Source organism: Cupressus sempervirens, chromosome 4 (assembly GCF_028749045.1).
Source record: "Cupressus sempervirens isolate cs-2001-9-10 chromosome 4, ASM2874904v1, whole genome shotgun sequence".
NCBI classification, from domain to species: domain Eukaryota; kingdom Viridiplantae; phylum Streptophyta; class Pinopsida; order Cupressales; family Cupressaceae; genus Cupressus; species Cupressus sempervirens.
Window position 1 is genome coordinate 603,145,677 of NC_143121.1, and position 16,773 is coordinate 603,162,449.

Below are 16,773 nucleotides of genomic sequence, written 5' to 3' on the forward strand. Positions count from 1 at the left end.
CCCCTCCCCGACTACCCAACCTACTCATCCCCCTATGCTGCCTCCTCCTCTCCTGCCCCCTCCTCCACCTCCACCTCAACCTCACCCACTCTTCCCCAATGCTTCCTCCTCTCGTTCCCCTTCCCCTCATTCTCCCCCTCCCCAACTACCTAACCCACTCTTCCCCATCCTCCTCCACCTCCACCTTGACCTAACCCACTCATCTCCCATTCTTCCTCCTCCTCTTGTCCCCCTCCTCCATCTAACCCCGTTACCCTCATTCTCCTCCTCCCCAATTGCCCAACCCGCTCATCCCCCTATGTTGCCTCCTCCTCTCATGCCCCCTCCTCTACCCACTCTTCCCCATCCTCCTCTACGTCCACCTCGACCTAACCCACTCACCCTCCTTGCCTCCTCCTCTGCTGCCCCCTCCACTCCCTCCTCTAACCACTGCTCCCTCTTCTCCTCCTCCTCTCCCCTTTGACCTCACCTATTGCCCCCTTATGATGTCTCCTCCTTTGCTACCCCCTCCACTCCCTCCTCTACCCACTGCTCCCCCTACACCTTAATCATCCCCATATGTCTCCTCCCGTATGCTTCCTCCTCCTCTCCTCCTCATCCCTCCTCCACTCACTACTCCATCTAACCCCCTTCTCCTCCTCCTCCCCCTCCTTGACCCCATACACCTCTTATCATCCTCGTCCCCCTCCTTGACTGCCCAACACATTCACCCCACTATGCTTCCTCATCCTCTCCTACCCCTTCCACTCGCTCCTCCACCCACTCATCCCCATCCACATCATCCTCATCTATCCACTCCTTCCCCTCCTCCATTTTAACTCCTCCCCCTCCTCCCTTACTCTACCCCCTCCTCTTCCCCCTTATCCTCCCCCCCTCACTCTTTCTTCATTTCCTCTACTCCCTCCTTTAATGAAAACCAGTCCTATTTACTCATTGTGGAGTGTATGCACCAAAGTCAATGACATTCAACCATGGTATGAATTAATTCAATTTACATTTAACATTACTTCATAGCATGTACTTATATAATAACATATGTGCTCCTAATGCTAACACACATGTATAAACTTTGTTTCCCACCTACAATAACACCTTGTGTGTATGTCATGCAAACCTTTAGATACCCTTTTTTTATCATTAATATATAGGAATCCATCATAAACACTATACTCTTTGAGAACTTGTTAAACATAAAAAAAATATAATATACATTGATAAAGCTTACATATATAATCTATAATGTATATAAAATAAAATTATATTATTCATGTATTGTTATTTACTTCTCTTGCTATTCACTTTTATAGGCTTGAAGTAAACAAAATGTCATCTTAGAAAAAAAATCTATTTGCAATGTAATTGAAAAAATATAATTAATTTATGATGTAGTTATAAATATAATTTTAAAAGAATAAATCAGAATGCGCAATAATAATATCTTTAATCAATTTAAAATTAAAATTAAAATTAATAAAAATGAAATAATAATATGTAAATAAGAGAGACACTCTCAAAGATGTCATTGCCCATCTAATGACAGTTTTTGGAGGGATATTTTTATCCCTCCTCTAAAAAAATATCTTTATTGAATTTAATTCTTGAATAATGTTTACAATAAACACCTTCCGCTATGAAAAACACGCTAAATTGATATTTTCTTCCTATCTTAAAATTTCCAAATAACTTCTTTGGAATCAAGTTCAATTATCTCCATATTGTTCAGGGAAAACTTGTAATCAACATTAGTACAAACTCATGAAACAAACTTGACATTATGGAAATTTCTCTGCTATTGGCAGGAATTACCTCTAGCTTTTCTCAGTAGCTTCAAAAATATTGTGACAGCCCTCACCAAATTGGGGAAAATTGTTTTCAGCTAGTAGAATAGAAAGTTTTCTATTATTTGCCAGCTCCTTGAACATAAACTTTTGTTTGCCACTGTGACTAATATAGCAGAACAAAACAAAACAACACAGAACTACAATTCTTTTGTTGAAAAGATGTTCAAGAGGGTGTTCGAGAGCCATATTTTTGGACAAAACAAGTTAGTAAAAGTGTAAAGTATTCTAAATAGATATTTATACTAATAATAAAATAGGTAAGAGAAACTCATAAAATTAAATGCACCTCATAATGTAAACAACCAGCATGTGCCCACATTTTATAGTGGGAGCTGATTGCTATACATTATGGTAGCTGATTGCTTGATATTTGAAGATACTCTGAAAGTGACCCTATTTTAATGGGCTTATTTAACATAGTATTGAAATATAAATCAAATCAATAGAAAGTGGATTATATCAGAAAAAACTATTTGAACTTATAAAACTCAAAATAATAATAGGTTATACAAAATGCCTGTCTTATATAGTAGAAGAAAGAGCTATTTAAACTTAAAAAGCAAAAAAATATAATTCATACACAATGTCTAAAGTCTGGAAAGAAGTTGTCTAGAATCATGAGACATACTTGATTGGTCACAAGCAGTTTTTCACTATCAAGTCTTTTAACCATGAACCAAGAATATTGAATATCATTGCATGTTGGAATATAAATCAAAACAAGGAGAATTTATTTGAACAAAAGAGACATAGGGAATGGAAAACTAGAAATCCTCAAAATAATGGCTAGCAACATTTAGAGAATAAAGGGAAGCTGCATATTACCATATGAATGCAATCAGTGTGATAAAGCCTAAATTCTGAAAACACTGAACCAAGAACATCGAATAGCACTGTAAATCAAAATAAGGAACATTTTTAAATAAAAGAAAGAGAGGGGATGGAAAACTAAAAATCTACAAAATTATGATTCACCAACATTGCAATCCTAATTCCAGTTCCTCATTTTGCAACCATTAGATGAGGGAAGACAATAAATTGAAGTTATTGTGAACATTAACATAGTCATCTTGCACAGAAAAAAGTATTTGATAGCAAGGAGAAAAACCGTAGGACTGACATTTGATATTGCACCTCACCTCAATTTTGGTTTATAAAATTTTAGAAAAATGAATGGAAGGAGCATAAATCTACGAGTGGAGATAGTAATACTAGTGGAGATGGTATGCATAACCTAAAAGTGTGTATATAAATAAAGCTGAAAGTTTCACTGTGGATATTCCTATGCAGATGGTATGCCTATGCAGAGGTATATAAATAAAGCTGAAAGTTCCGCTATGGATATTCCAGAGCTATTACAATTAATACAATACAAATGACTAGACGAATACTAATATGAAAAAAGCTGAGAAGTAGAACAGCAATCAAATTCAAATATATGAAAGTTCCATTGTAGATATTACAGAGCTATTACAATTAATACAAATTCAAATGATCACAAGAAAACTAATATGAATAAAGCTAAGAAGTAGATATGTATAAGAATAGCAATCCAATAAGTTGAACAGGAACCAAAGTCAAATGATATAAAATTTTTGCTGTGGACAATTAGTACAAATACAAATTCTCACAGGAAAATTAATATCTATCCACACAAAGCTACTACAATCAGCAATAGTATCATTGGCACCGCTAATATGAAAGTTCCACTGTAAAATAGTAGAAAAATGATTAAGGAGGCAGATCATAAAAACTTTTATTTATTAAGGGAACAGACCAAGGGAACACTCAGCAACAGCACCATTGATATCAATGTACCATCAGCAGCAGCACTGGTGATATGAAATTTTGACTACAAAACTATTAAAATCAACTATAGCATCACCGATATAAAACTTCCATTATCAAGCATTGGGAGAACAGATCAAGGGAATAACAATAACCAGTCCAAGCATGGGAAGTGTAGTCACTAACAAAACCTTGTTTTAAGAAATACAATTGACACTACACTGGATAATTATGGCACATCATCATATCAATCCTATCTCAACATGATTCACAATCATAAGATGGGAGATGGATAAAGTGATGGAGGGGAATGGTGTACAGGCTTTGCTAAGTAAACTATGTACAGGCTTCGCTAAGTACAGACTTCGGTAAGTATGCTACTTCACGAGCATGGTTACAACCACCTCAATGTTGCTGCTCTCAAGTCTACTTTAGTAGAAATGAACTCTGAGAAGGGGAATAGAATAAAAATACTGTGATCAGTGTACGCTGATATAAAAATGACAAAAGAAAAGCACCTCTAGTTGATTTGCTAAGATTGCTTTAGTGGAAAGCTTCGTAGCATGTACCCTCCAAAATTGATAAGGTGAAATGAGAAATGAGTGGGATAAAAAGGGTTGATACTGGAGCTGATGTGTTACATAAACACTAAATGCCCCATAATTAGATCAGTTTTTGGAGTCATTTGACAAGGAAGAAGGATGGAAAATGGGAGATCAGTCAGGCTAGAGGCAAGATACTTGACCAAATGGCCATTTACATATGTAGCTAGCTATTGGTTGTGATCTGTGGTAATATTAGCATCTATTTTTCGTAGCTGAATGAGAGTCATTCAGTAATTATAGTACTTAGAGTTGTACTATCAGTAGTGTCAACTGTAGCATATCAGTTTTGAAACAATGGCCTCTTTTGTTGGTCAATCTACGAGTGTCTGTTTTACTCTTTTTATAAGAAAGAAGAAAGTGAATAGTTTTTAAGGTAAAACCTTGTGCAGATGTTTCTATGTTAAGTCATAAGTTCCTAGACTTTTCAAACAGTTGTAGTATCTTTGTTGGTTTGTACAAGCAACTTAAGGGCCTTGTTAAACCCTTTATGATATCATTACTTTGCGGAGCTACTAAGACGCCTTTGATATTTGATCTTTCCATTTTAAATTCTCGTCTCAACGTAGACCACCCATCACTAGATTGCAGGAAGGCAATTTTCAGGAAGGACTTAATTCATAAAGTACTTCTCAACCCATGATGGCAAAAAGTTTGACAAGCTGAAAATGAGCTTAGAAGAAAAAAATTGTGCTTCTGATGTAGGAAGTGTTGAGGATTTGACCACAAATGCCTGGACATTATCGAAATGCATTTTATTAAGTGATGTTATAAATGGAGATTGAATTTGATGAGGTGGAGCTGCTTCAAGCAATAGGAAAGTATTGTTTTTGAGTTTGAGAGAGAATTTTCCACCAGTTCCCTTAGGAACACCATGATAGCATTCATTTAGGGCTCATGGGGATCTATCATACAGAGTTATAGTGCTTATTGATGGTGGGGCTCTGTACAACTTATAGGTGAAGGCTTAGGGATAAGAAATGATTGACTGTTGCAGATTTCATCACATTTGATATCATTGTGTCAACTTAAGTTATCCATTGGTGATAATAAAATGTGTTTAAATTTTTATGGTGGGACTGGGGAAGCAAATATATGGCCCTTGGAGTATAATGATTTCTCTCTATTGGGGAATTTTCCCAAACATGTGGAATTGAAGTTCAAATATTAAGGGAATCCATGATAGTCAAGGGCATACTTGAGAGGTCATATTGAATAGTCACATCTAGGAGTATGGAATGGACTCTAATGAACTAGTATTGAGAGAAACTAGTTGGTTTGTATCAAAACACAAGCCAAGTATATCTTCAAGACATATTATGGACAAGTATACGCTGGTGTTTAGTGACATGCTTCTAGGATGACATTGCAGAAGGGATCTCCACAATTTATAGAGTTGATCTCTAATTCCATCATAACTCATAGCCTCCAGAAAATGTCTTGATATCTTGTGGAGAAGTTAGGCCTTTGGACTATTGAATCCTATGAAAATCCTAGGGGTGTTGAAGAATTTAGGTTTGAAGAAAGTGGTCTGATAAGTCAGATGGATGTTCAAACATTCAAATGAACGGGCTTAAATACACTATTCAATCTCTATGAAATCAACTCTTTAATTCTGAGGTCTGTCCTAGAATGTTCATTGTGTCATTCCTTGTGGATTTATCCCAACTCTATTACTGATCTGTAAATCTAAAACACACATATTTGGTATAATTTAGGTGCCAAAAAATGTTCTAATCAAACTCACTTCATCTGATAATCAAAGAATATTGACTGGAATGTTAGGGAAAATAATTACAGTTGTATTGCACAAGAAATGGGGACAAACTTGTTGCAACATTTAAGAGGGAAAAACAAAAGAAAAGAAAGGAAAGCATTAAGCTTTTTGAGGTATCTATGTTATTGATTCTCTAATTTCAGACCTCTAGAATGTTGGCTAGAATGTTTAGGGAAAATAATTGTCATTGTATTACGCACGAAATGGGAACAAAGTTGTAGAAAAATTTAAGAGGGAAAAAAAGAAAAGGAAGGAAAACGGTAAGAATTTTGAGGTATCTATGCATTTGACTCTCTAATTTGAGGCCCCTAGAATTATTAGAATGTCATTCCCTGTGTTCCAACCTCATTCTATGGCTACTAATCTGTAAAATCTAAAGCACCCATATTTAGTATAGTTCAAAGGCCATAAAAGGTATTGTTGATTCAAAAAAATTGGTGTTTTGTTAAAAAAGAGCATTATGGTTTTTGAGGATTTAGAATATAGAGTGGGAGCTTGTAGGAAGAGGTAGAGTAGATGCATTCAATTTTTTTCTAAAGCATCTATAATGGAGAATTGGATAGGGCATACATATATCAAATATAAGTTAAAAATACTAAATTAATAAACTATTAGTCTTCAATGAACATTCGCTCAACTATAACTATGCAACAATTCATGTTAAAGAACTTCATACTAATTTATAGCATAATCATAGCAAATGATTTGATGAATTAGTATTTCCTTATAGTGCCTATCCTTGTTCACATCTTTTCTGGACATATTGTTGCTATTATTATCAGACTATGATGGACTAGTTTTATGTTGATGGATTAGTGGTATTGTTTTGAGACTATCAGACATTATGTCATGAATTCAGAGGTTATGTGATGAGATCATTTAGACTTTACATTTCATGCATACATGATGATTATTATATTGTTTTCAGCTATTGTTGATGATTAGTTGATGGTTATTATCTCATGTGTTTTATTATGGATACTTATCCCATACTTGCATGTGTATGGTGTGTGTGTTTTCTTATTGTATAGCATTTCTGATGTGGTTAAGGAAGGGAGTTGTAGTCACCTGCTTAGTCGGGATTTACACGATGTACCACTTCTTGCCATTGTCTGTTTAGCTTAGCATTATATATATTGTATGTACATGCATGATTTTTTTGCAGGTTGCAGGTATCGGGTATCGACTTACCTGAATTGCCAGGATGAGCGTACCTTATTATACTATCTCAATGATAAGAGAAGGGAGATAAATTCTCAAGTCCAAATCCCTAACCTTTAAGCCAATTGTCCTAGTGAGGTAGGACAAGTATCTGGATATTCTACCCACCGAATGTGTCGGATGACATAATTTGTGATTTTTAACCCTTTAGACTGAGTTTGTGTGATTTTTTCTATGATGGGTTTTCATATTTTATTTTGGAGGTCTATGGTGAATTTTCTATTAATTAAGTCTTAATAAATAGATTTAATTAATAAATTAATTATTTGAGAAAATTAATATAAAATATCATGTTATTTGATATTTTGATTATAATTAATTAAATGGGAATTAATTGAAGAAAAAGAATTAAATAAAAGAAAATTAGAAATTAAAATTAATAATAAAAAAATAATAATAATAAGTAATAAATAAATAATAATAATAAAAGCTATAAAAATTAAAATGAAAGTTATAAAGATTTAAATGGAAATTATATAAAAAGTGAATTGGAGTTATAAGCTTGCATGAGAGTTAACGCACTTTTCTATTTCTCATGTGTCAACAACACGGAGGTTTGTGCATCAATTAAGCACATGGTGTCTACAATCCTATGGTTCATCTAGAAGGTTGAAAAAGACCCATGCTTAGTTGGTGACACCTTGTTGTTTCTAGAGGCATTCTAGATGTTTCCTGAGAGCTCTTTATATTCAGGCATTCCTAGAAGCTTAGACATAGCGTGGAGAGCTTTTGGAGCATTGGAGGACTCGGGAACTCTGAAGAAGGGAGGAGCTTGCTTTGTGAGTTTTTCTGAGGAAGAGTGAATTAGCATCAGAATCCGGGTAGATTCTTGTGATTTTACTTATGCTATTTCCGCATCTTGCATTCCCTGTCTTCTTCATGTCTTCCATATGTTTTCTGAATATTTTTCTATTTAATTGTATACATTCTCAATATGGGTAGTTACATTTTATTTCAGAATCTTTATATGCATAGATCTGAAGAGAACACAGGGCTAGGGTTTAAATTGTAGCCAAACCCATTGGATGAATTATTGAGTAAATTTAGAGAGTAAATATTTTATAAGAAACTCATGAAATCGTATATATATTCCTTGTGAAAAATATATATATATATATAATTTCAGATCTGCATAAATAAACATTTTCATATATATATTTAAATATATATGTTTATAAAATTCTACGTATATTTATATATATATATATATATATACACACATATATATATACATATGTACATTTGTACATACATACATACATACATACATACATACATATATATATATAAATAATTGGAAAAGTCGAATATAGAATCGCAGTCAATAATCTTTATTAAAAATCTGAATTTCGTACGCATCTGTGAAATGTGATTTTGAACATGTTATTAAAAAAATATTATATTATATTGGGTGGGGGCGGATCGCACCCCCCGTACCCGCGCCTTTATATGGTCGCTGGGTACCTGCTTATGCAGCGTACTTGCGACAGTGCCATTAGGGCAACAGTCGCAGGCTACCCGTGACATACGTCACATTGGTGACAGTCATGAATACGACGACGAGTTTTTTTTTAAAAGTTTGGCTAAGTTATATGAAAATCGATTTTATATTTCGTTTTAATAAAAATGTGAATATTAATAATTATATATATATTTATATATGTATATATATATATATATATCTATAAATATGTATATATATGTATATATGTAAGTATGTATATATGTAAATTTAAGTTATTGTAAAAGATTTAAGAATATGAATAATAACTTATCAATTATTATTAAAATAAAGAGATATTAATAATTAACTTAATTAAACTTAGTTTAATTAAGGTTGATTATTAGAACGTGTCATAAATCGAAGTTTTGAAATATGTAGATTTTGTTAATAATATTGGAATCATTGAGAATGTTATTTTCAAACAATATTTATATAAACAAAATATGATTAGATCAATTAGAAAATTGAGTCTAATGGTTTTGGGGAGAAACCTTTATCTATTAAACAAATACATGGGTTAGGTAAAACATGAAATTTCTCCACTTGATATCTAAATTGGAGAACGTAAACTGAAAACCTCCACATTTAATTCAGGTATGTAATTTTAGCAAAACCAAGACATGTGTTTGCATTGTGTATTCTTTATGCTATTGTTTTGGGTTTTGGGTTGACTAGTGTTGACTAGTTATAGGACGTCTACCAGAGGCTTGGGAGTTATGTGATTGTGATGACATGATGATGTTTTAATTTCGATCTTTATAAACCTAACCATAGTTATGTGATAGAATGCTCTATGTATTGGATGTGATTACTGATTGTTATAGTTGAGATTCTTATGTATGAGACACTTGACTTAACCATTATTTTTGGTCATCGATCAGTTATCCTTGGTTATTTTTTAGTCGCCATGATGGGACTATAATGTGGATTTATTCTTGATGATGTCATGATGTGACATGTTTGACTCAACCATTTTTGGAGTCTTCGATCAGTATGATTGAGATATATTTTGGTTATTGAGAACCATTGGATACTTTGATTAACAGTGATACTTCAGTTGCCAATAGAGAGCTGTTGTGTTCATGATTTTCTATGGTTGTTTGCTCATGGAGATTTGATGCTTTTATGCATATTTGATGATTTTATTATGGATTACCTTTGTGATTTTGAGATTTATGATTCCATGAGCTTAAGGTAGGATATCTGCATGTAGTGATGGAAAGTGGCTTGCAATGGGGGCCGGGACCCTAAGAGGCTGCCAGGGTAACTCATTGTAAGTTGGATTAATAAGTGATAACATTCACACCTAATACTAACTGAATGAACCTAGATAAGTGTTTTGTTCTCGCCCATGCCTTGAGTGCTTGTACAGGCTAGGATGGGAGTAGTGAGAACGCATGGTTGCGACCTTGCATTCCGTAGTATGCCTCGTTAGTATGAGAGGATACTAGTGGCCGCATGAGATCAGTATGGACCCGTGGACTTTAGCTAATTGCCAGGGTAACTTGTATGTGATAAATGTGATGACACTTTCCTGTTTGCATAGTAGGTTCCTACATGTCATTGTGTGCCTCTGGGATTAGATGTCAGATTTTGTGTTTGGAACCTTTGAGTTAGTATACTTTTAGGATTCCTAAACTTATAGAGATTTGTGCTATGTGATTTTGGATAGCCTGTTTGGGACTTGAGATTATCTCCTCAACATGGTGGGAGTGGACCACTTAAGTACCACGCGGTCGGGTGTTAGTGTATTTTCCACTCTTATCATTTGAGATTCATTGAGACATCGTGGCTGATGCGTCCTTCATGATGGTGGATATGTATCCTTTCATTGATGATTAGCATATGTTAGATTACTTTCTGCATATGATGTTATATATGTTAGGAGTGACATTCCTACTATGTTAGTACCGATGATCTCTTCGGTGATTTGGAATGTTACGCACGGAGGGATGGCTAGGATCCACGATGGTCTAATGATACTATTAACGGTTGGGAGGAACCGTGCACTTAGTTTATTATGTTGATCTTTATGATGGATGTATATGTCTTCTATGATGATGTGTATCTTGTGAATATCTTTACTTTGATGTATCATGGATTAGAATAGGATGATGTACCTTATTCTATGTATGTATATTCTTTGAGCTTGTCATACCCTGTGACATGTACAGTGGATGATTGAGTATTTGAAATGTAATGAATAAACATTGTACTTATCATTATTATTTCATGTGGATGTTGTACTAGATGGATTCATATATGTTAGATGTTTGTAGATGTAATTCAACATTAAGGGATCTTAAAGAATGTAATCTATTATGTATGTTATGTTTACTTTTAGATGGACATTGCTATTGCTTCCGTCATTGTGCATAAGTTATATGTGGTATTTACTTTCATGAAGAAAAAAAAATGCTACCAAACTTAGTGAAATTCTAGGTTAATTCTTTGGATCCCTTGGCGGGGCATTACATTCCTAATCTATATTATTATCATGGCATTCTGGTTTAGCTGGGTTTTAGAAGGAAGAAAGAGAATGCTAACCTCATCATCTTCATCTTCCCTTTTCCTCTGACATCACATCCTGTCAAGGTTGTGCCTGTGTCGCCAACAAACAACATCCAATATCATACACTCAAAATGATGAAATATGCAACTTATAATATCAAATTTTAGGGAAAAAAATGCACTCAAATTATGGAAGGTGCAGAGCATGATCATTTATCTAGAAGAAGAATCCAGTAAGTGGGATGAAGTTATTATTTCCCTTTCCAGTTCAATTATGTAAACCCTTGAGTGTTGTAAAGCCCCATTTATAATATGCTAAGATTTTATATCACAAGAAGGAATCGAATGGAATAGAGTGACCCTATTTGGATAGGCTTATTTAACAAAGTATTAAAAATATAAACTAAACGAATGAATACTAGATTATATAACAGAAGAAAAATCTCTTTAAACTTATAAAGCACAAAAGATAACAGGTGGCTTAGATTATAAAAGAAAGAACAATTTAACTATAAATGACAAAATAATAATAGTTCATACATAATTGCCTAGATTCTGAAAATAAGTTATCTAAGAGTCATGAGACATACTTGATTGGTCACAAGAAGTTTTCACTATCAAGCCCTTCAACCGTGAACCAAGAATATTGAATATCATTGTACGTTGGACTGTAATCTATAAAAGGAACACTTTATTTGAACAAAAGGGTCATAGGGAATGGAAAATTAGAAATCTACAAAAATTATGGCTGAGTAACATATAGAGAAAGCAGGGAAGTTGCACCTTATCACACGAATGGAAAATATTTAGCAATTTGTGTGTGAGAAGCCTAAATTCTGAAAAAAACATGTTTGGAGACATGGGACGTGATAAATTCTGAAAGAAATTGTCAAGCCCTTTAACGATGAACCAAGTATGTCGAATAAAACTAAACTATAAATCAAAACAAGGAACATTTTTAAATAATAGAGAGACAGGAGATGGAAAACTAAAAGTTTGCAAAATTATGGCTCAAAGAGTTTAGAGTCTCTTTCACTGTTACTATGTCTTTACCTTCAAAATTCCCCTCACCCAAGGACTTACTTGGAGTAATGGGCATGTTGGTCAGATTGGAAATCTTGCTTTCAGGACAGCAATAGCCTTTGAGCATTTTGGACCTCTGAGATACTCTGTTTCCAACTTGACTTTTGACTGTATTAACTCATTCCTCTTTTCTCTTTAACCCTCTGCTGTGTCAACCACAGACTGATCTTTTGAATGGTGCCTTTGCCTAATACCCACGAGTTTTGGCCCAAGAATGTTGGGTCTTGTATGGATGTATCAAAATTGTTGTTAGGATTAGCTATGCGTGATATTTTGTTGGGCATGACTTACATTTTCTTATCCATTTGTAAGAGTTGAATAAATCAGACTACTCCTTAACTCTCTACAGGATTGAAAATGAATTAGAATAGGACTCAATTGAAGAGTGAAATTTATAGCAAGAGGAATGTGGAGAGTTAAATAATCTTATATTGATACTAGAGCATTAGCCTATTGGGCACCTTATAGGAAGATGGCAGAGGCATTATTATAATAGAGGAAGCATTTGATTTCGTGGTGGAGTTATAACAGGGTATGGAAGAGATCATTTGTGATATTATAACAAGCTTTAGGATATCAAGATTTCATAAAAAAATTCCAAAACAATCGGTGAACACCCAAATTAAAGCAGTAGGAGCCTAATTCATTCAGAGGTAAAATAAAAAAGGCAACATACAGCTTACACAGCGAACAACTGCAAGAGGACGAACATATTTGTTGAAGACAATCAGCATCACACCGAAATCTGAGCAAATATATTAAATTGACTCGCATATATTTGAAGCAGAAGAACATGCTCCTGGACACTCTGCACACCAAAACCAGCGATCATTATGTAGCTGACCTCCTTGTGAACGATGTAATAAGACATTTAATTCACTAAATTATGAGAATTCTATATTTTAATTCAACTGCGTTAAAGATTTTTTTAACAATATTACAGATCACATTCCGAAATTCATTATAAGACTGAAGAGATATATGATTCTTTTAACATTCTTTATTTTGATTGTAGTGCCTGCCCTTAGTTCACATTTTGCTAACATTGCTAAACTCTTTTAGAGCTAGTTTCATGTTGATGGTTAGCAACATTGTTTTATTTTCAGATATTCTACTATAGATTCAATTTATTATGTGATGAGATTACTTAAATTCTACATTTCATGTATGTATGATGGTTATTTTTAGTGTTTGCAATTGTTGATGATGATTATTACATTGCTTTCATTTATTTATTATCATATGTGTTTTCTTATGGATACTTACCCCATACTTGCATGTGTATGGTGTGCGTGTTTGCTTTGCATGTTTGTTTTTGTATGGCGTGTCTGATGTGGTCAAGGAAGAGAGTCGTAGTCACCTGCTAGTCAGGATATACACGATGCACCACTTCCTGTCATTGCCTGTTTAGTTTAATATATATTGTGCTTGTACATGCATGGTTTTTATGCAGGTTGCATGGACCGGGTATCGACTTCCCTGAATTGCCAGGATGAGCGTACCCTATCACATTATCTCAATGATAAGAGAGGGGAGATAAATTCTTAAGTCCAAATCTCAACCCTTTTAAGCCATTTGTTCTAATTGAAAAATTAGGACAAGTATCTGAGTTGAGTACCCTCCGAATATGTCGGATGACATAATTCGTGATATAAACCCTTGGTTTGATTTTGTATGTATTTTGGCTATGATGGGTTTTCATATTTTTACCTTGAGAGTCTTTGATGTATTTTTTATTAATTAAGCCTAATTAAAAGATTTAATTAATAGTTTAATTAAATAAAAAATTAATATGATATTTTAATATTTATTTTATTTAATTAATTAGGAAATTAATAAAATAAAATAATTAAATTTGAAGATAAAAGTTTAAAGTTTAAATTTGGAATGTGACAATATATATTTTAATAATAATATACTTGAAATTCATTTTTAAATAAATGATTAAATAATATTATGATTAAAGCTAATAAATATTTTAGCAATAAAGTTTTGGAAAATGAAATTTAAAAGTGGAAAATATATTTTTAATTATTAAAAGATTCTAGATTTCATGTGATTAAAATATAAATATATTAAGATTGAAAAGTGGAATTACAAGAGTTAATGCATGAGATTTAATAAATAAATAAATTAAATTGGAAAGAGTAAATTAAATATTATATTACTTAATGTGCAATATTTTTAATATTTGCTCACATAGGAGTTTGCAAATTCTCAAGAGTTGTCATGTAGACAACACAAGGGTTTGCACTCTAAGAATGCATAAGTTGTCTACACTTAGAAGTTAGCATTTTATTTGAGCACATGGTGTCTACAACCTTAAGACTTATCTAAAAGGTTGGAGAAGACCCATGCTTGGTTGCCATGCTTATCTTCTAGTTGTTTTTAGAGACACTTTAGATGCATCTTAGAGGTCTTTAAATAGAGGCTCTCCTAGTGTGTTTGACAAGCTGAAGTACAAGCTTAATGGAAGCTTAAAGGAAAACTGAATGGAAGCTACAAGCTGCAAGCTTAAAATGGAAGCTTCAAAGCTTACATGCATTGAGAATGTAACGCCCCGCCAAGGGATCCAAAAGAATTAACCTAAAGTTTCACTAAGTTTGCTAAACATTTTTTTTTTTTAAGTAAGAAAGTATGACATACACATCAAACAAATAGTAGCGGAAGCAATAACATGTAATCATCGATAAACATACATTGCAAGTTACATTTCTTAAAGATCCCAAGACGTTGAGTCACGTTTAAATTTAATTAATTCTAAGTCTAACAACTATCACATACATATAAAAGAATAATCAGAAACTCTAATGTCCATAATATACATTTGTTCCGAATGCTCCTTGGCAAATTAATTTAGAATGCTCAATCATCTACTGTACATGTCACAGGGTATGAAAGGCTTAAAAGAATATACATATGTAAAGATCAAGATACAACATCCTCAAATCCATGATACAAAGTACAGTAAAAAATATGAAACTATTCACCATACATGATACATCCATACATCCATAATGATAAAACATCTATCATAAAATCTAACCATCCATCATACTAATCCAAGAACATAGTGTAGGTAAATGCCAATCACGAAATCTCCAACCACGGTGACCACGGAATGGACCTCAATGGTAAGAGTAAAAGCACTACCACCTGACCGCGTGGAACCTAAATGGTCCACTCCCACCGTGCTGAGGAGATAGTCTCAAGTCCCAAATAGGATAACAAAAAAACCTATAATCAAAATTACTCTCTAAGTCCAGGAAATCATATAAGTATGCTAACTCAAGGGTTCCTAAAAAGATCGACATCTAAAACCCAGAGGTACCACAAGACACGTAGGAAACCTAATATGCAAGCGGGAAAGTGTCATCGCAAAAGTCATGTAGAAGTTACCCGAGCAATCCCTTAGGAATCCCGGGTCCCTACTAATCCTGCGGCCACTACTATCCTCTCGTACTGACGAGGCATACTATGGAATGCAAGGTCGTAACCAAGTGTCCTCTCTACCCCATCCTAGTCTGTACTAGCACTCATGGCATGGGAGAGAACATACAATTATCTTGTTAGGTTCATTTTCTCTCATTTAGTGTAAATGTTTTCACTTATTAAAAACGACTTACAATGGGTTTCTCAAGGCAGCCTCTTAGGGCTCCGACCCCCATTGCAAGCCACTTCCCGACTCTACACATAGATAACCTACCCTAGCTCATGAACTCGTAAAACAAAGAATCATAATAAAACCATCTCAGTCCTATACGAGCAACTGAAAAAACATCATAAAAAGATAATCCACAAATTATATCAGTTCTTCATGAGCAACAGATAACATCAAATAGTAATCATGTAATCACGACAGTTCTCTATCAGCAACTGAAGGCATCAATGATAAGTCACAAAATCCAATGGTTCTCTAATGAGCAACCAGAAAGTAATACAAGTATAACTAATTGAGACTCAGAAATGGTTATCAAATATAACTGATCGAGACTCAAAAATGGTTAAGTTAGGTATTCTCAAATACATACACCTCAGCTTCACACAAGGAAACTGGAAAGCAATAACAAACCGTAACACAATCATGTCATAGAGCACTTCATCACATTACCATGGTCGGGTTAAGAAAGATCGAGACCAATTCATCATGACATCACATTCACAACCCCCGAGCCTCTGGTAACAACCTAAACTGGTCGACGCTAAACCGACCCCAAAACATTCAAAGTACAAAGACAACATCAAAGTCTCAGGGATTAGATCTAAAAGTATATTATTTGAGTTAAGGTAAGGTTTATGTTTCAGTTTAATGTCGAATTCAAGTAACAAAGTTTTCATATTTACCCCCTTTACGATTAACCCTTTCTATAATAACTTCCATTAAGTCAATCTTCCAAATCTACTATCTAATCAGATAGTATTCATTATTAATTGACTTTAATTAAA

General features: G+C 33.9%; 1 protein-coding gene across 2 annotated transcripts in view; it reads right to left on the bottom strand.

Annotated features, from left to right (window-relative positions):
- Window positions 1–2,654: 2,654 nt before the first annotated feature.
- The window catches only part of LOC149562664 (uncharacterized), a 34,163-nt gene continuing 20,044 nt past the window's right edge, over window positions 2,655–16,773 (bottom strand). Inside the window, exons 2-4 of one of the 2 annotated variants that reach the window (XM_089823908.1) lie at window positions 13,004–13,135; window positions 11,281–11,335; window positions 2,655–2,734 (exon numbers count right to left, since the gene is read on the bottom strand). In XM_089823908.1, coding sequence (XP_089680034.1) covers window positions 11,314–11,335; window positions 13,004–13,135 — 154 coding nt within the window. In that variant the 3' untranslated portion in view covers window positions 2,655–2,734; window positions 11,281–11,313. Of the gene's footprint in view, window positions 2,735–11,242; window positions 11,336–13,003; window positions 13,136–16,773 lie in introns of those variants that run through there. The other variant, XM_089823907.1, reaches the window with a different exon arrangement.